The 20,551-nt window shown below is 41.1% G+C and overlaps 1 protein-coding gene across 1 annotated transcript in view; it reads right to left on the bottom strand.

Annotated features, from left to right (window-relative positions):
* The window catches only part of wdfy4 (WDFY family member 4), a 46,490-nt gene that overhangs the window by 17,681 nt on the left and 8,258 nt on the right, over nucleotides 1-20,551 (bottom strand). Inside the window, 37 exon segments of the mRNA XM_089011420.1 lie at nucleotides 21-169; nucleotides 1,620-1,834; nucleotides 1,901-1,976; nucleotides 2,666-2,857; nucleotides 2,957-3,034; nucleotides 5,087-5,280; nucleotides 6,708-6,899; nucleotides 6,993-7,114; nucleotides 7,305-7,543; nucleotides 7,993-8,144; nucleotides 8,240-8,366; nucleotides 8,676-8,837; nucleotides 8,916-9,077; nucleotides 9,176-9,295; nucleotides 9,795-9,961; nucleotides 10,356-10,558; nucleotides 10,651-10,747; nucleotides 10,839-10,933; nucleotides 11,001-11,162; nucleotides 11,381-11,454; nucleotides 11,525-11,677; nucleotides 11,752-11,942; nucleotides 12,024-12,135; nucleotides 12,208-12,353; nucleotides 13,944-14,175; nucleotides 14,258-14,436; nucleotides 14,963-15,181; nucleotides 15,272-15,348; nucleotides 15,450-15,681; nucleotides 16,463-16,551; nucleotides 16,645-16,859; nucleotides 16,924-17,017; nucleotides 17,102-17,417; nucleotides 17,420-17,777; nucleotides 18,558-18,748; nucleotides 20,147-20,248; nucleotides 20,359-20,489. Coding sequence (XP_088867546.1) covers nucleotides 21-169; nucleotides 1,620-1,834; nucleotides 1,901-1,976; nucleotides 2,666-2,857; nucleotides 2,957-3,034; nucleotides 5,087-5,280; nucleotides 6,708-6,899; nucleotides 6,993-7,114; nucleotides 7,305-7,543; nucleotides 7,993-8,144; nucleotides 8,240-8,366; nucleotides 8,676-8,837; nucleotides 8,916-9,077; nucleotides 9,176-9,295; nucleotides 9,795-9,961; nucleotides 10,356-10,558; nucleotides 10,651-10,747; nucleotides 10,839-10,933; nucleotides 11,001-11,162; nucleotides 11,381-11,454; nucleotides 11,525-11,677; nucleotides 11,752-11,942; nucleotides 12,024-12,135; nucleotides 12,208-12,353; nucleotides 13,944-14,175; nucleotides 14,258-14,436; nucleotides 14,963-15,181; nucleotides 15,272-15,348; nucleotides 15,450-15,681; nucleotides 16,463-16,551; nucleotides 16,645-16,859; nucleotides 16,924-17,017; nucleotides 17,102-17,417; nucleotides 17,420-17,777; nucleotides 18,558-18,748; nucleotides 20,147-20,248; nucleotides 20,359-20,489 — 6,015 coding nt within the window.

Below are 20,551 nucleotides of genomic sequence, written 5' to 3'. Positions count from 1 at the left end.
TTAAAATGTATATAACATACCTTGTGGGGTGGTGCTTCGTGCAGCAAACGTCTCCAGATGGAGACAGGGTGAATCCTTCGCACAAGAGCAGACTGGCTTGGGCAAAGAGCAGCACTCCCTCAGTCACTCGAAGGCCGCTCACCATTACAACAGACATTTTTGCTTTGACCTAAGGAAGAGATTAATTGAAGCCCACTGTGATGTCCACATTGCATATACAGCCAACTCTTGATTGATCATTTTAATCACACTCTAATCATTATTAAAAAGCCACCATTGAGCACTTCATTATAGGAGCTGATTGACGAGGAGAAGTCCTGGCCCCTTTTCCAGCATCTCTATTCAACATCAAAAAGGACCCACATGTGTCTTTCAGTCCCGGTTGGAGCTAATGCTAGCTGCTGAGTTGGTAATGTGTGTAATTCTATTGTCTCTCCCCTAATTTCACAGTGAGTGTGCACACCTGGCTGGCCCCCCGTGTTGGCTCCTCTGGGACACGGAGCCCCAAAACCATATGGGGCCCCAACGTGGCTGCAGGCCCCTCACAATTTATACTAATCAAATCAGACTCTCTACCCACCCAGACATAAGAGTCACACTTGTGAAGGGGGAGGAGGTCTTGCCTGGCCATTATTAGGGGAATTAATCACTGTCAGGTACACAATAGGCAACCTGCTAAATGATCAGAGCCTCTTGTATGAATGCACACGAATGTACGCGCTATGATGAATAGTGTCACGTGAAACGCCTTTAAGACTCTGCGACATGGCACATAATTTTTTTACCCACGTTTCTATTAAATGGCAATTTCCATTCGCAAACACAAGTTGCAATCCACACAATTGGCCCTCATAACCAAATTTCAGAAAAAGTAGTTAAAATTATTATTATCATTGACTAAATGCATCACAATAAACTTGTTTCCTTATCTGTGTATTGTGCAAGGGACACATGTGCATGATGAGTCGGAGTGAGATTTAGCTGCTGATTGGAAGGCAAGAAAAGGACATTATTGACAGAGCTTAATGTAAGCCCATTGATTTCTCCCCACACACATTAGTGTTATAATCACACTATTGGCGCCGGAAAGCTAATTATGTGTGGGTCCGCTTTTGTGTGTTACTGTCCGCGCTGTGTGTTCATCTGTATGTGTGTGTGTGTGTGTGTGTGTGTGTGTGTGTGTGTGTGTGTGTGTGTGTGTGTGTGTGTGTGTGTGTGTGTGTGTGTGTGTGTGTGTGTGTGTGCAAAGCTAATGACTGTGCTCATTTGACGGGATGCTCAGCAGGACTCACACACTTGAACCACTGTGCAGAACTACGTAGATCACACACTTACTAAGCAGATATAAGACAGCTTGCATCACCTCCTACTGTTTTTATTAATACATCTGTCAGAAACATTAAAAGGCGCGGTTGGTTGCCGCAGCAAAGAGAATCCCCGACAACATGTGCCGTCTAACTGAGTGGAGGAATTAAAAGAGCTGAGCTGGGCCTTACGCTAATGAGGAAAAATGAAATCTTGATTGCGGCATTGAGCTGTCCGACTCCCTCAGTCTACTTCTGATAATTATTATGATAGCAAACTTGGCCAGCACAGCGCAGACTCTCGTGCCACAGTACCTGCTCTCCATCATCCATCTCCTGCAGGATGACTCGAATGTTAGTGCAGGTTTGCGTGTGGCAGCAGGGGTCAAAGGTGAAGTGGTCCACATGGTCTTCAATGGCAGAAGGTGTTTCATTCGAAGCAGGAAAAAAGGTCAGCTGTTCACAGGCATGTCCGCCATCCTCATCTTCCTCTTGAGCCTCCGTGACAATTTCGCATGGAATCTTTGGCTCTGGTACAAAGGGAAAATATAACTTTGCACTGAGGAAAAAAATACTTTCAGGGCTATTTGTTTTACCTGTGTCAGCATGTATTCTGTTTTTGCTTTCTGCAGAGGCGACCTTCCTCGAACGCAGAGACAGAGTTCCTTGCAACTGCATAAATATCATCACATTCATAATTACTTTTGCACTATTATTTTTTTCCACACTTTTCCAGGTCACTCTTTTATTCAAATACTGCTGACACTGAATGGGGCGATGTTATCAGAGCCATAACAGGGGCGGGTAATCATCTTTGTGTAATGGGACATTTCATACTCCTGCATTATCGGGGTGAAAGCAATTGTTGTTGTCCTGTTAGTATTTTGGAAAACACACCCGGCACTGGTGATGAGCCGTGTTGCTGTGTGAATACTCTGCACAGTTACAGCAATACTTACTGTTAAGGCAATTCGCTATACAAACACATTGTAAACATCGTTTTATTTTCTGACACGTCATTTCCTTTTCTCTGACCGTTTTAATATACATCCAGTCAATGACGTCACATCCGCCAGTCTTAACAAAATCTTTCCCAAAACAGCGAGGCTCTCTCTTTCGCCCCTTACTATCTGCGGGAGCCGGCCTGCACCAGTGGGTGCCGTCCCAAAAGATTAAATAATCTTTTTGTTCTTACTTTTGATTCCTGCTTGATTCATAAATGAACCTATCGCTTAATTGGGTAAAGTTTTGAATGAACATGTTCTTTATTAAATTCTGCCCTGTTTTCAGCTCATGAAAACTAGACAAGCAACTATCAATGGGCCATATGCAGAAATTGGCTTTTCTAGTTATTATCGTACCCGTCTTGATAGTCTCAGTTCCTTTCTACGGATGCGTAGTCGGGTTCGGTTGTGTCCTTCGGCAGCACCTTGCACCCAGTTATGGCTGAGCAGCACGCCCGGACTTGGTCCAAAAACGGCTCTCTCCCTCAACAGCTCTGCCTCTACAAGCAGCCATTGAGAGTTGACCCGATCCCACTCACTGGCTCGTAACTGGGTGGCAAAAAAAGGGACAAGAAGACCAGGATGGCCAGGACAAATCAATAGCTTGGTTCTTTCCAAAATCCATTCTGAAATGTATCTTATTCAAACCTGTAAGTAATTTGTCCTCATATTCTCAAACATGCTGTTGCCCATTTGTCGGTGCGACTCCATGTATGACAGAAACTTCTGTAAAAAGACGAGCAAGATAGAACAGGAGCAATTTGTTCCTCCTTCCACGCACACAGACATTGTATGTTCATATTGTTATTTCCTCATGCAATTACAATGCATTCATACAATTACACTGGCTCTAAATTGCATTCACCAGGGCCAAATAAGCTAGTGGCTACAGACTTACAATAACCCCTGTCTGAGAATGTAATCCTTTGTCGGTGTGATCTAATTAACATAAACATTAATATCACTGAGCCACAGCACAGTAGGGGGCAAGGTAATGTGTGTGTGTCGATTAAAAGAGAAAAGAAAAAATAACAAGTGGAGTCGTGTTGACACTGCAGGATGCGCATGCTGAGCAGACACTCAGGGATCATATTCGCACTGTTAACTGCTTCATTAAGCCCATCATCACAGCAGTGTTGGCTGAGAGACCAGTGAAACAACATGTGTCCATCCACACTGCTGACCCACGACAGCCATTTAACCGAAGGAATGAACACGCAGTCACTCTTTATATGCACTCTTATTTACAGATGCTAATTCTGTCTTTCGCAATATAAACTCTTAATGAACAGCACAACAATAGACAGCAAGAAAACAAAGTCCTCTGTTTTATTAAAACAAACAAAAAGGAAACTATTTTTCGAAAGAAAGCCAATGGTTTTGATTTTGCATGCTTGCTGGAGAACTGCGGTGCATTGGAAGATGGGCAGAAAAACAAGGGGGATTATGAAAATATGACGGAGAGGAGAGTAATAATGAAGTTTGCAAACGACAACCGTGGCGGTATAGATAAACAGCGAGTCATCTTGCAATTTCATTCCTTCAATTGGGCAACATAAGTAATATATAGCATTAATTACCCTATTTAGCAGATAGGAGATTTATTGGCTTTTAAATGCTGCATTAAATACATAACTCATCCCTTCCCGCTGCAATTAACATTCGAACATCTCACTCATTTCCATTTTAATGACTTCCCAACAATACGCCACGTTTGATGATAAGGCAACATAATGTCAACTTCATTTTGGGCTGGTAGGGAATGTGTAATGAACTTAACGTGATCATTAGTGCTGTTAATTATCCGAGTAATGTGAGGACACAGATATGATTATTGAAACTGCATTTGCCGATGACATAATTGTTTGGAAGACATGCAACTGACACTGCCTATCAGTCACTATATTTCTACTTAATACCTAACAGAAGGCTTTGGGACTGCATTTGGTTCAATGAACTGTACAGCCAGTCGTGTTAATATCTGAGACCGGAAAGCCAAGCTCAGCACACTGTAGTACAGCATTAATGTGGATCCCCGGACGCATTTCTCACTTGCCAAATAAAGGCCACAAGTTGATGATCCAGAAATTAATTATTGTCTTGCTCATTTCTTTGTGAGCCTGGGTGCAAACGAGTTGAACGTTTCCACAATCTGTCGTTTTGAAGAAACTCTCAGAAGTGACAAAATGCGGGGAAACATCTCTCCTGTTTCTTCTCACGTGGAAAAACAATTCATCACCCTGTCTGATAGCCTGTCAGATCCTGATATGATAAAGAATAACATCAAATGAATAATGTTTTCATCAGATTGCTACCACTATAATTGGCCACCCAATTTCAACGGGCAGGAAACAAACACACACACCCACACACGTACACACACAGGACTGGGGCAAACACAGACGCGGTAATTTCATGCCTGTGTGCTTGAGTAATATGTCCCCGCTCCCTGGTCCAGATGGCACCAACGTCTTAAGCATTGTGGGGGAACTAATGATGTGGACCACGTGTTTCAGAGGGGAAAAACAACAATAAACGCATCTTTAACCTTCAGCGGCAAACAGTGTGTTGCAGCGAATGTTCTTGTGAATGGGCCTAGCAGGTATCAATTACGATGCCCACTCAGGGGCAATCAGCTGTGATCTTCCAAATCCATTTTAAGAAATAATAAAAACGGGGCTGGACAAGCGATATCACAAATACAGTGGGGAGTGACTTTGGAATGAATGTTGGTGTGTTTGGTCGTATCTTATTAATGAGAGGGTTGCGTGAAGTTACCTCCACTGTCACTGTCTCCTTGTCTTGCCGCCCCATTGCTGAGCGCACCGCACTGCTGATCTTATCGAACTTCTTGACAGGGTTGCCGGACACCGCTTGCTTATGATTCTCTGTGATGGTGTTATACACACAAATGTGAAAATTCAAGCAGTGGCAGACCGTCAGGCCTTGCAAGGCCTTTGCTGCATGCTGTCCTAAAAATATCAGAATCACAGAGTGATGTTAATTATATTTTGTCCATGAATTATTATTAAATAATTCCAAATTGTCTTTCAGCTTCTTTCATTACTTTTCCCATGTTGCTCCGCTTCCAGATGTGTGTTTTCGTATTTAAGCATTTAACCAATCACATTTCAACTATCATTTATGACCACAGTCAGAAATCTACCTGGACACCTTCACAATCAGTTCAGCGGGCCCTGTCGCATCAAATAAGTCGATCAAACTGTTGCTCTAACCAATCAGATTTAAAGTTGGCAACCCCCTTCTTGAAGTTTTTGCAAACTCTGATTGGCAAGTCACTAGCCAATCATAGTATCACAAGCCGATGGACAAGGGCATACTGGCCAGAGCTAGCCCACTGTATTGGTAGCAAGCTGCATAAGCAAACATAATGTGTGTTGATTCAATAGCAGTTTTGTCATCCCACAATGGCTGAAGAAGGAGATGAAATGGATTTGGTTGCAGATTTACTGTTATTTTCAAGACATATTTTTCAAGAAAAAATGTACATCATTAAGAAAGGTCGGTCAGGTATTTCCTGGGTAATGGTACCCTCTAGTGGACTTGTAGTAAATCACACCACACTTTTTTCAGTCTGGATTGATTCAGACATAGCACTACTGAAGGCCTAGCGATTAAATCCATGGCCCACCACTGAATTCAAGTACCGTATTTTTGGTGTAAAAGGCACCCCCAATCAATGACCCCCAATCAAAGACATGTTTAAAAACGTTTTCCATGAATAAGGCACACCACACCTTATAATGTGTAGACTCTACAGGGGTGTCAAACTCATTGTAATTAAGGGCCAATTTGGAGTTAAGACTTCTTTCAGAGGCCCGTTCTCACAGTGAACCCACAAAATCAACTGTCGCAACATCTCAACGTAATTTATTACACATGACGATTTGACATTTCAATACAGATTTTAGCAAGTGGACACATGTAATTTGCTTTGGTGGGCCACATATAATGACCTGGTGCGCCGGATCTGTCCCCCGGGCCTTGACTTTGACACCTGTGGTGTAGAGGCTGGGGTTATGTTTTATATATCCCAGCATGGACCGTGCACTACTTTTTCTACAGGGGGAAATGGAGTCGGTGGCTGCTGACAGTAGTGCGAGACCTGTTGTGGCTCAATATTACATCACATAGAAGGTGCACCTTCGTATAAGGCGTTGAGTCATGTTATAAAGAAAACCAAGGCTTATGAGGGGGCCTCATACACCAGAAAATACGGTACACAAATTGAAGGTGCATGCACCTACGAATCACATTGTCCGCACCGAGCAGCCCATTTTCGCGACAGTCATGGTAAAATAATAATAATTATAATAATAATAATAAATAAATACATTATATATTCCCAATCATATTATGACGTATCATCAAGGCTGACCTGAGTGCAGTAGCCAGGCTTTGTGTGCCATCTCCTCCCACAGTGGGCTGATGTCAGTCATATTCACAGGTGTCCTTTGAGCACTATGGCTGGCTGAGATCTCAATCTTGTATGCTTCTTCCAGAATGTGCAATCGCTCTGTTATCACCTTGGACCAGCAAGCCTTTGCTAAAGACACCAGCTCTTTGTCATCTGATACACAAATATAGACTGGTCCGAAACCCTCAAAAGCATACAAAATAGTATGTGAATAGACCAAAAATGCTTAAGTGGCAAACTTCATACCAGTCGATAATTCTGTCACTAATTCTATGTCCACTTCACGTTGTGTTTTCGTAAGAAATATGTTTACTGACACTTTCCTGCTATGCTCTCTGTGGGCTCCACACATAAAGCCTTCTGGGTAACTTCAGTAAAACAATCAAAAAACAAAGACACACACACACACACACACACACACACACACACACACACACACACACACACACACACACACACACACACACACACACACACACACGCACATTTTACTGTAGGTCACTTTAATATGATTACAATTGTGCAAATGAGAGTCGCTGCATCTGATATAGCTCTTACCTGCCAGAGCCAATCAATAGTAGACAATAGAGAAGACATGTAATAAAGTTGACGTTTGAATTGTAAGTTGCCAAGAGAACATCCCAGCGATCACCGATTGTTTGGAATGTTTTAATGATGGCCTCCAACTCGGCTCTGGAATGGCGCGGTTGGGAAAGGAAGTAGAGCAGGGCCTTATTGGAGCAGGAGTATAGTGCTGACAATGTCTTCTCCTTCTGAGTCTGTCCTTTTTCCAGGGCCTAATGTATCAAGAATTAATACAGGTCAGAATAAAATATCAAAAGGATTTTCAGTTCTATATCATAAAATATTTATAAATTCAATAACATAGAAAATATTTTAAAAAATATGTTTTATTTATCTATTGTGTAATACACTCTTATCATCTAAACACAATCAGAAATTACTGTACAATTACAAAACATATTTTTTTTGGACTATAAATTTCTGACATAACTGGGGTCATGTTTCTCTAGCAAATGAAATGTAACACAAATGCCTATTGGAATTATCTTACGTGAACAGATTGAACAGATTGAAATCCTGCACATGTAATTTAAATTTTTTTCTCTTCCCGCTGTGCTGGTTTTAGCGCGATTTAGCGTTTTTTTTTTGGGCCATTTCTGTGTTTAGATCATGCATGAGCATGAGCATGAGCATATTGTATGTGCGTATCGGCTCATCTCACCACGACGATCAGATCTGCAAAGAAGTTGACCAAACTCTCGGAGGCCCCCAGGAATATTCCGCTGTAAAGTGCCTGCACCAGAACTTTACAGAAGAGCACCACATTACCCTTTAAAGTGCACATCTGGCCTTCAGGTCGCTGCACTTTGGAGCCTACATGATACACAATACCGTATTGAGTACAAAAGAATAATAAATGAATTAAGAGGCACATTTAGGCATACTGATAACCTATATAGCCACCTTACCTTGTGATAAAAGGTGGGTGTAATTTTCATGATCATTGCTGAGCATGTAGATGATGTCCATCATGAACTTCAGCATTTCAGTCTGAAAACTATGCTTCTGCTCCAAAGATGCGCCATCTGGGCAGAACTGTGAAGTGTATTTATTAGCACCTATATGACTACGATTATTATATTTCCAAAATTCCTGCAACATGAGAAACACTGAAGACAGTTTCTCTGGTTTGATTTGTTCTTCAAGTACAGTAATTCATCAATTGTGTCATTGCTTTCCCCATTTATTCAGTAACCAGGCAAATAGTGGCCCCTTCTGGAGAAGTCATAGTTTGCAGGTTGAACATGCAAAGAGTGTACTGTATATAGAATACTGTATGTATTGATATCTGAATGTGATCTGTATAAGATAGCTTTTAATTTTAGCAATGATTTGTTTACAGACCTCCACCAGTAAAACCAAAGGATGTGTGTTGCTGTTGCCGGGCACATTGAGAAGACTGTCCATCAGCAGAATACGAAGAAAATCATACACTGGCTTCCTGGGTTCTGATTGAATGCCAAGTTCATCCTCACATTTGGGTATTGTACAAGTCTCATGCTCCCCCTGAAAAATATTCTACCATCATCCAAAAGGAACAAGGTAGCAAAGTAAAGAAATATAAATCAAATTTGATGCACAAACCTCTGCACCGTACCAGGGAAACATCACAGCAACAAGCGCATAGAGGAACTCTATGGATGACCAAAGTGGGTCTCGGGGTCGAAGGTTATGCAAAAGGCAGAAGAACTGCATTACACTTGCCAACAGCTGCACCTCCCATGATGAATCAATGCATTGTCGATGCTTCATTCAAATGACAGGGAAGCCAATGGCAAATCAATGACAATTGATTTATCTTAAAACACATTTCACACACACTTGAGATGATTTAATGTTTTTACTTGCGTGATGACATTTTTAAGCAGTCCAAGCAGTATTGTTGCAGCTTCCATACAGAGCTGTGGGGCCGGACTGTCTACCTGGGTGTCGATCAATGACTGGAGGGAGTCATCCAAATTGACCTGCACATTACATGTGGCACAATTTGAGTGTCAACAACACATATAACCAATATATTGCACATCATTCCATCCTTTGATCCATTTTCTATAGCATCAGTGTTCGGATTGTGGGTGGCCAGAAGCTAACTGACCACTTGATAGTCATTGAGTACATTGATAACTTGCCAACAGTCAATGGCAGGGGGCATAGAGACAAACAACCATTCGCAGATTTGATATGCACAATTTCAAGTATTCAATAAGCCGACCGTGTGTGTCCTTGGGTGGTGGGAGGAAGCCGCAGGACAGAAAACAAGACATTGGCATAAGCCACGATGCATGGCCTGATCTAAGATTTAAACCCAATACTCTTAATTTATTTTTAATTACCTGTGAGGCAGACACACTAACCACACTTCCACTATAATTCCCCATTTACATATCATCCTTTACATATCATATCCTCATGATATGTTGCAAGTCTGTTGGAGCCGATCTCATTTCAAGCCCAAATCCTCACCTCGATCTCTGCAGAGTGCGTAACCCTCCTTCCCAGCAGCAGAGCAGCAAGAACTTCATAGACCTGCGGAAGCTGAAAGTGTCTGACCAGAAGACTTTGGAGAACATCAAAACCAGGGCATGCAGGACTGGAACATTCGTATGAACAAGAGTGAGCACGAAGATTATCTGGAGGTGGAAAAACACACAAGTAATCCAAATTATTATTCAGTCACATATTTACATGTCCATTTGCTGCCCCGAGTTTATAGAAAATATTCACAATTGCTCTTTAATGGGTATGGAAACCCAAAAATGATAAACTAGGTACTGATGTACGAGATAAAGAGGAAAACAATAACTAGGGAGGTCTTGGAAGTCAGACTGACACAGTCTATGAAAATTACTCCCGACACATAACTATAAAATCAATAAATAAAAACATCACAGTCTCCTGGATTTGGTGAAGGATTGGAAATGTTGCAAAAATTCAAATTTTCATTTTGTAGTATTCAGTGGACATTTATCGCAATGTACAATGTGTGTCATTTGAATCATCCATAATTACTGCACTAATATGTACCTATAATAGCAAAAGGCTGCTCCATGCCATTTATCAGGCTTCCAAGGAGCACGACCTCCCTAAAGCTGTTCTGCAGCGTTGGACAGGACAGGAAGTGTGTCAACAGGATGAGACCCAGTTTCACAGTGGAAGAGTGAAGCTGAGGCTTCAGAAAGTGCAGAAACCAATCACTGCCCAGCGCATCATAGACAGCATTCAGTTGACTATGAAAATACAACACCGCAAAAGTTATTTTTTTGGCTAATTTGATTCCATTCGGTTTTGGTTTTGCACAGCTGTAATATGTGACACATACTCTTTCATCAATGGGCTGTCTGAGCCGAGGATGTCACAAAGAACAAGTAGCAGCTGGTTGCGGATACAGATGAGGCTGGCGGGAGCAGATTTCTGACCTAAGAAAACAAAGATTTGACATGTAGAGATTTAAAGTCATTTTAAGTCAAAAGATGTACAGTATTTTATGAATCCGTTGTTATTTGTTACCTTTTGTGTCTTGGCTAAGTTCACAATCAGAAATGTTGTGGCTTTCGACCGTATTATGAAGAGGAGGGAGTGTGTAGATGAGGAAGAGTCCAACTCTGGCAAAATATGACACTTTAAATGAAGAATTTCAACAGATCTTGCCAGCGTGTGTTCGGATAGTACCTGCTAATATCTGCAGGAGTGAAATGAGCTTTCAGTAGGCATGTGATGACACAAGAAATAAGTTTGACTTTTTGATAAGTCACACAAGGGTCACACAGCTCAAACAGCAGATATGGTAGCATGTCCATTCTGTGCATGACCATGGCAATCTTGCTCTCATTGCTGAAGATACAAAGAATATCCTTTTTTGTTGACAGCAAATCATATTCAAATCAGTCCGTTCTCTCTCAACATATCGGATGGATATTACCATGATACACAAACGTAATATTGATGTCAGGCTTTGGGAAAATGTTGAAAATATAGGCGATAACAGAGTCTCTTTACAGCTGTGGTGTTTGGTAACATGCTGAAAGGCTATTGGAATGGAAAAAAGGTACCTTAGGGATGTCAACATCTCAGCAAAGTGGCTCAGGATAGAGAGATCCAGATTTTCAGATGTATTCCCCCAAATCTGACAACCGAAATTAATATATGTATAAAATGGGTAAGATATTCCTGAGCTAGTGTTTTCAAATGCATACCTCCACGTCCAACAGCAAAGCCTGGAAAGCAGCTGTGTTCTGCAGGAAGTCTGGATCACAGCTAAGTTCCATGGAACTCGAGTGGTACAGAATCAATTGAAACGTTCTGTGACTGACCAGAGTTTTCTTCATTTTCAGCAAGAAAGCAAGCAGCTGCATACAGTCGAGTAAAATTACATGTAAAAAGTGGATTTTAAATGAAGCTAAAGTCGTGATTCGTAACAGACCTTGTAACCACAAATGCGGTTCATTTCCTGCTGCATGGCTGCATTTGTTTCCAGAACGGAGAGAAGCACCTTAACCGCTGCATACAGGGAGCTGTCGTCAGCCGCCATTGCAATTAGACCTAGAAGAACTGCAGGCCCGCCCACGTACAGAAAACCATCGGCGGCACTCCTGGGAACGAATGTGCGGACACCTAAGATAAAACGGTATTATTCTTCAAATGCACATTAAATCCGGACCCATTATATAAAAATAATGCATATGCATTACTCACCAAAATGTCCAATCAGTGCTGCTCCTATAGTGCGTGTAGTGCCACTCAGGTGGTGACTGATGTTATGAGCCAAGAAGACTGGAGTGGACTGGTCTCTAGAGGTTATCCCTAGCTGGATTTAGATGGACCTTTTTTCGAATGTACTTAAAAAGCAAAAGGGTATTCAAGACAAATCTGGCCACACCTCATTAGCAATTAGTCTGCAGTCCACCTCATTGTAGTTCTCTCTGATCCGCATAACATTGGTTAATGTGGAAACTGCTGGATTGATGCCAAAGGTAATTCTTTCTTTGGGAACCAACGAGAGAGGGAAAGACTCTGACTCTGGATCTGGGAATAAATGATGGAATTAAAAGCAGTTCTGCGAGGTAATCAAACAAGTGAAAGCAAACCGTGTCACAAGTCAAAAAAGTATGCGAATAAATGAGATAAAAGTATATTAAAATATGGTACATAATCACAATATAACTCTGATCTCAATATTTATTTCCTCAATTATTCATTTTATTGTGTATTATAAATACTGGGCCGACTGCTCATTTCGGACCAGTGACTTGTTTTAATGAGTCTCCACCAAATGTATAAAATTGTACAAGTATGCATTTGTTGCTATAAACTCTTGTTTCAAATAATTGTGCCTTTTTATTTCCCTACTCTCCTGTTGTTCATCTCCTTCACTGCCATTCCCGAATTTACTTGGTAATTGAAAAGCATGATGTGCAGCACCATGCCCGAAATTGTTTGGGTTTTGGATTTTCTTGCGCCGGGGTGCGTATCAAGCTCCGGTCAGACCTCTGGCATTATTTTTCCCCTCACACGAGGGGCAGCATTTTCCGTTTGTACAGCGGCCCCCACTTTCACTGCAGATAACTCTCGAACCAAATAAGCTCAACATAAATCTTTTTTTCTGATGAAAGAAGAGAGTCTAAGGTTTCTTACGCTGCATTGAATAATTATGTAGTCCTTAATTAAACCATTTTTTTGCAGGTCCTGCAATTTGAGTGAAAATGACAAAACTCTTGGCACTGGAGTGGACACATATTTACATAGCGTGTTATTTACACTGCCAGACATTGGCAAAAATGTGATCACTCCAGTTTTTGTCACTTGAATTCCAGGACCCACATAATATTGAGTTTTAGGACTACATAAACATTCAATACAGCGTTAGAAACCTTGGACTCTCTTCTTTCATCAGATAAAAAGAGTTATTTCCTAAATTCTATGGGTCTGGAGTTATATGAGCTTGAAATGAGTGTGGCTGTCCAAAATACAATGCAATATACAGTAAAGTCTCGTTATATCGATATCGGATATATCGATAGTCCCGGTTATATCGATACTATTTCTATGCACGCACGGAGAAAATTACATGCAAACAGGGTCGGATATATCGATAGTCCCGGTTATATCGATATTTTTTCGGACTCCCTTGAATATCGATATAACGAGACTTTACTGTATTAGTTTATATAGTGTTTGAACAACAGGTGAAGGTGGAACAAAGCGCTAACACAGAAAGAAGAGAAATGCTACCTCCTTGTGGAAAAGAAAAAACATCGCCATATGCCATGGTCAGCGCTTAATCGGCACCCAAGCATGAACAAAACCAAACTCAAAAAAATTCGGGAATGGCGCTCTACGTCATATTTTCAATTCCCAAATAAATTCGTGAATGGCAATGAATGAGTTGATGAGTCTATTGTGGGCTTGACTTTAAAGACCACGATTTAGTTTGTATTTAAAAAATAATCTAACTTTTCAAATTGGATCTCATTAAAGCTTTATGCTATTATTAGTACCAATACTTGATTTGAACATGAGTCACGATATAACAAAAAATAAGTCATATTTCTGCACAGTAGGAAGTTAATCAAGAAACAGAAGCAGTAACTAACCGACATAATGTCGTACACTTGCCTTTGTTGCACAAGGCCAGAAAATTGCCCAGATAAACAGTGCCTTGGGAGTAGATGACACAGACAAGATCAGAGTTTAAAGCCTTCTCAAAAAGGTAAGCTGGTCCAATACGCCACACGAGAGCAGCGTGGTCTTTCCAAAGAGTGGGCGTCCCAATCAATGCATACACATCAATAACAGCTGAGGGATCCATGTAGACACACTTCCCCGGAAACGGCTGAATATATTTCATCTGAATGACAACATCGAGTGTGTTTATTTAAAATAGGTCATGTCAGCTCTCTACATACCACTCTCTCTATTCGTCTTCACACCTTTCCAGTACCCAGTACTTTGCCATTGAAGTAAGCGGAAGCCATGCAACTCTTCTTGACATCTTTGGCCATGACCACAACAAGATGATGCCACTGACCCGGGACCAGCAATCTGGAGCAACGGAACTTCAGTGAGTTGGGTAAAGAGGTTGGGGTACTCACCTCTGGCTCCATCATATCTAGACGACAAGAAAAGACAAGAAAACCATTTATAAAAATCCCATGGTGAAAACAAGTGATGGAACAAAAGTACAAGACTGATGTCTGATCCATGTTTATATGGACAGTTTTGTAGAAACTTTTTAAGGTATGTACAGTAGTATATTTAAAATTATACTACCTATTTAAAACAAGCTTTATGCAATTATAAGTACCAGTACCACATTTGAACATGAGTCACGATATAACAAAAAATAAGTCATATTTCTGCACACTAAGAAGTATTATACGACCACCAGTATTATACCACCTATTTAAAATTGCATTTTCTGTGTAGCTCGATCTCTTGTTACTATTTATAATTGTATTTTATTTATTGTATTCTATTTATAATTGTATTTTATTTATTATTGTATCTATGCTTGTCTGTGACTGTGTCACTTGAGAGCTTTGAAAGGCACTTGAAATAAAATGTATTATTATTATTATTATTATTATTATTATTATGTATATGTTACAAATTATCCAAATTCCTGCATTTTTTACCTAAATAAGTAAAAGTTTCCTCTTCAGTGGAGAGGACCAGACAGCCATCATAGGCTGACAATGAGATAGACAAACAGATGTACTGCTGCTCTGTCCGTGACATATGCCGAACGACAGTGAGTAGTCGAATTGGGTGGGAATCGCATGCAGAACTAAATCTGTTGATCTGAAACCAGCAGGAAAAGGAAAGCCCGGCTGTGGGAGGGAAACTCCGGCAATCTAAGGAAATAGAAAGAGTGTGTGCGACAAAACATCTTGTTTATATTTATTAATACAATACATGCACGGGTTGAACATTTGGACTCTTACCTTCTCCTATTCCACCCGTTGAGATAGAATCGGCTGTCACTCCCTTCACTGTGGCCAGAGAAGGGAGGAAAAGGCAGCTGTAAAGGACAATGACGTAGCGGCGTTTAAGAGAATCAATCAATTAACCATATTGTAATACATTTGATAAAAAGCTTTCAATAATCAGGTTACAACTCACCCATAACCACTCTCGCTCATGTCAAACTCCACAAAAGCTGGTGTAGTAGAGAGCCGATGCAGCCGAAAGGTGCGTGGTGATGTCATTGATACCAAACTGATGATCTGGTGGGCAGGGATGGTGGGACCAGCAAAATGTGTGTTGGAGTTTGTAGACTGTAACAGGCTAAAGTTCCGCTTTAGTGTCTTCTTAGATGGGGACCCTATTGTTGTGTCTCCCTTTTTGATGAGATCTGGAAGAAATGTTTATTTACTAAATCACAGATAGGTTTGTCCAATTTATTTACACAACTGCATTTTATTAAAAAGATATTAAACAATCAGTACTGTGTATCATAATTTACATGAAGTAAATTAGATGTAGATGTAACCTAAACAAAAAAGTTAAAAAAAAGACTTATCGAGTTATGCAGAGAACCAGCAACAACGGGTGCAAACTAGTCACTTGTCTCCATAGAACATAAAAATAGACACACATGTGAATTTGTGGTTTAATTTATGTGAACATTAACTCATTCACTGCCAGACGTGACAAAAATGTGTCCACTCCAGTGCGAGGGTCTATGTCATTGTCACTCGAATTCCAGGACCCACAGAATATTGAGTTTTATGACTACATACACATTCAATGCAGCATAAGAAACCTGAGACTCTCTTCTTTCATTAGAAAGAAAAAGTTATTTCCTAAATTATGTGGGTCTGGAGTTATATGAGCTTGAAATGAGTGTGGCGGTCCAAAATACAATGCAATACATATTGGTTTGAATAGGGCTTTAACAACAGCTGAATCTGGAACAAAGCGCTAACAGGGGAAAAGGGGAAATGCTGCCTCTTGTGGGAAGGGAAAAAAAAACATTGCCAGAGGCCAGGTCCAGTGCTTTATTGTCACCCAAACAACGAATGGCGCTCTTTGTCAGATTTTACAATTCCCGAATAAATTTGTGAGTGGCAGTAAATGAGTTAAATGAAGATTTCAAGATTGTGTTTTCACAGAATACAAAATCACAGCACCACCTTTTTCTGTTGTGCGGATGTTTGGTATTGAGGGCATTCCATCTTTATCTGCCAAACTCATAAGAGGGCCTGTTAAGCACAGAAATTTCCTGAAACCGGACAGAAATAAAGTGATGAGGTATTCTGGGTTCAAATGTTGAGAAAAATGAAAAACATTTTGGGCATAACATTCTGTATCCAACCTCAATTCTGAAGGTGTGATAGCCTGAGAGGAAAGCTTCTCCAGGATCCGTGTAACCGTTAGATGTAACGGGTCATTTGGTGTGAGCAACATGCTGTGACATTGAGTCAAGAGCGTAGAGAGAAGTCCCCCCTCACACATGATCTGACGATTTCGCTCCGATTTGATCGCTGACTGAATGTGGTTGGCAACTGCAAGCTGTATCTCCACTGACAGCTGAGAAAGAGCGGAAGTAGGTGTCGACGTCAAGGGCCTTATGACATCATGCTTAAACAAATACCTGTATGTCCTCGGGTGTAAAGATGAATGGAAGGAGAGTCATGATGACTCGAATAGCTCCGGGATGAAGAATAACATGATCACAAGTGAACCTACTATATGTCAAAGAGAAAATATTGTTAATGCACGTTCAATGTTCTTGCAACGATAGATGTATGGTATATCAGTGAAGGAACCACCTCGACTGGGACTCCAATACTCCGGATATGCTAGTTGCTGTGGTTCTAGAAGTCCCAGGCGGTTCTTCCACAGGTTGCTGAAGAGGCCCCTTGGGGACTGGTGGTGATAATAAATTCATCTTTCCATCGCCATCCCACGAATTCCCAAATTTAAGGCCAACATTTAAATCGAGAGGAGAGAAGAGGCCAGTAGCAAAGTGATCAAGGTAGGAAAGAAGCCCGATGCAAGTCCGAAGAGTGACAGAAAGTTTGTCATTTGAAGAGTGACATGAGGTCGCCCCTCGTGCTAACTCAACAAACTGATGAAGCTTCTTCTAGTAGGCTGGTGGTCTTTTGCAGTCTTGATAAAGCATCCCTCGTTTACCTCCAACCTGCTTCTCTCAGAGTGGAAGCATCCCAGTTGAAGGAGAGCCTCAGCCAGCTCCTCGTAAAATCCACCAGTCTGAAAAAAGTGTGCATTCACCGCATGCAGATGCACGGCGGAGGCCAACATATGGAGAGCGAGAAGGAGGAGGTCGAGTAATGGTTGATAACCGACGGATTCCCACACTTCTCCCCGGGGAGGGTCGGCCAGGGCACCTTCCATGTCCAGCACAAGTGAGAGCAATCCAGTGAAGCCGCCCGCCCGCCGGAAGGCATCCAAGCTATTAGGGATCTTGAGTACTTTCAGTATAGACTGAAGTCCATCCAAGAGACAGTAGCCCCCCCCCAAAAAAAAAAAAAAAATAATAAAATAAGATCAGCAGGTGAAAGAATATTTTGGGAGGGACAAAGACAGAAAGCCTTCAAAATGAGCTGCAGTCAATAAAAACAATGTGATGAAAAATAGATCAAACATATAGATATAGCATAAATCATTTCTGGTAATAGTTTTTGGAGGTCAACTAAATCAGATTAGCTTTATTCAATTTGGAGAGCTAATCCCTCAGGTAGGTAAAGTGTAAGGCACAACGCGGGGGCAAATGCGATTAAGTGAAACCGGAGTAATCACAATGGCTCGGAACACTTGGCAATCCGGGTCAGAGCCAATCTGATTGCCACGTACTTTAACCGCGTTAGCACAAACAGCACATGCACAAAAATCACACACCAGCCGAGACATCCACAATATCTGCAAGTAAGAGTGCTTCTCGCTGCCATCTATAAAAATCAGACACATACAATAGGTGTGTAACCTCGTTACGCCTAATCAGATCTCAGGCCCATTCACCGATCCGAAAGCAGCACCGCACGATACGACTGGGCTAATCAAATCAGTCCAGAGTTAACAGCTAAACCTGGTTTAGCAAATCAATCAGCTTTGTCAATAATGTAATCAGCATCCCACGGGTAAAGACAATAAATTTACTGGCTAATTATATTTTAAGTGCATTACAATTTGTTATGATTTGACTGAAATCACTGCCAAGACAGGTGTCACGGGAAATGTATTTGGGTGAATGTTCGATGCAAGTACCTGTAACAGGTCCCGTTTCAAAGCCAATTCGTGTTGTGTTGAAGAACAGAGGGCTCCTATGGCAGTACTCATGAACTCTTCTGGGTTTAGTTCGGCAAGTTGCTCCAAAATGCACAGAGTGGGACCTCGATACTGAGCTTCATCCAGGAAGATCTTTATGTAAGGAACCATACCAAGCTCTCGCACTGAAACTGAAACATAGCATATAATTAGCAAGGGGGTGATTAAAAAAATGTGGTGAATTAAAATTCATATCTAAATACGTATATAATTGCAGTACAATTACAAAACAATCTATCAATCAATATCTACACAGCTGATCTTCCTTTCAGTTGCAGACAGCTGAAGTCTTTACAAAATGACAAAAGGCGTAAAACACTGTGACACCTTGGACAGGTCATGGGTCAATTATAGGGCACAGACAGAGAGACAAACCATTCACTGTTACATCATCACTGAAAAAGAACTGAATTGATGCTCTCAGACCATCTCAGAAAATAAAATCAAGTGCAAGCATCTCATGCCCATGTGTGTTTTTCACACTCTATTACATGTTTAGCACATTGTTTGTGTATGACCTTTGAAAGGTTTTTATTGACAATCCTTCAATCTTAAAGATTACCTTTATCACACTTTGCTGCTGTGAAATGTAAATTTCTCCACTGCGAGACCAATAAAGGCAAATCCAATCCAATCCAATCAGTCTGCCACAGATGATGATATCATGGCATCAGTGATTGACTAATTTATCATACAAAAATGCACTGGCGGGCCATCAAGGCCCACAGGCCTTCTCTGCTGGCCTAAAAATATCTGAATCACAGACTAATTAATTATATTTTGTCCATAAATTATTATTATTATATAATTCCAAATTGTCTTTCAGCTTCCTTTCACTACTTTTCCACTGTTGCGCTACTTCCAGATGTGTGTTTTCGTATTTAAGCATTTAACCAATCACATTTCAGCCATCGTTTATTACCAGAGTCAGAAATCTACCTGGACCCTTTCACAATCATTTCTGCAGACTCTGGAGCATAAGAATCAATGACGATGAAACAGTTGCTTTAACCAATCAGAATTCAAGTGGGCAACCCAAGGCCTGCTCGAAGGTGCTGGCAACGTCAGACTTTTTGCAAATTATGATTGGCTAGTCACTAGCCAATCATAGTATCACCAGAGCGAGTACACTGTATTGGTAATGAGCTGCATAATCAAACATTGTGTGTTGACTGCATAGCAGTTTTGTCAACACACAATGGCTGAAGGAGGAGAAGAAATGTGAGATTTGGATTGAGATTTACTGTTAAAGTCATTTTCAAGACGGACTTTTCAAGAAAAAAATGGACATCATTAAGAAAGGTCAGTCCGTTATTTCCTGGGTAATGGTACCCTCTAGTGGACTTGTAGTAAATCACAGCACACTTTTTTCAGTCTGGATTGATTGAGACATAGCACGACTGAAGGCCTAGCGATGAAATCCCCAACCCGCCATTGCAAAAATTGTGATGTGTGGCTATTTTGAAACACACTAAAAAAAAAATCTAATAAAATGTAAGTTTAAAGGAGTTGAGTGGACCCTTTTCTACCTGTGTTTTTGATTGAGCGTAGAGTAAGGGTGGACACAACCTGCAGCATACAAGTAGTGAGGAGCTTTTCGCAGTCATCCATGCATGGTAGCTGCCCCGCATCTAAGAAAAAGACAGTTGCTTCTGAGTTGACATCGTCATGAGTTCCCATTTTGAAGTTAAAATGACTCATAATGACGAATGGTGATCGGGTCACAGATGATGGCTCCTACCTAATTGAAGAGAGGTGACGACACCAGCTTTCCGGATGATTTTTGCCCTTCTGCGAAGTTCCCCGAGCAGCAATTCCAAGAGTCCCCAGTCAGTCAGCACCTCCGCAAACATGCCACTGTGCACCGTCAACCTACACAGAAGACCGACATCTCCATTTTCAAAGATGGCTATGGTTTTATTATTATTTGGGGT

This window comes from Hippocampus bargibanti, linkage group LG13, assembly GCF_051943395.1.
Source record: "Hippocampus bargibanti isolate YZ-2025 linkage group LG13, ASM5194339v1, whole genome shotgun sequence".
Taxonomy (NCBI): Eukaryota; Metazoa; Chordata; class Actinopteri; order Syngnathiformes; family Syngnathidae; genus Hippocampus; species Hippocampus bargibanti.
This window is presented reverse-complemented; position numbering and strand designations above follow the sequence as displayed.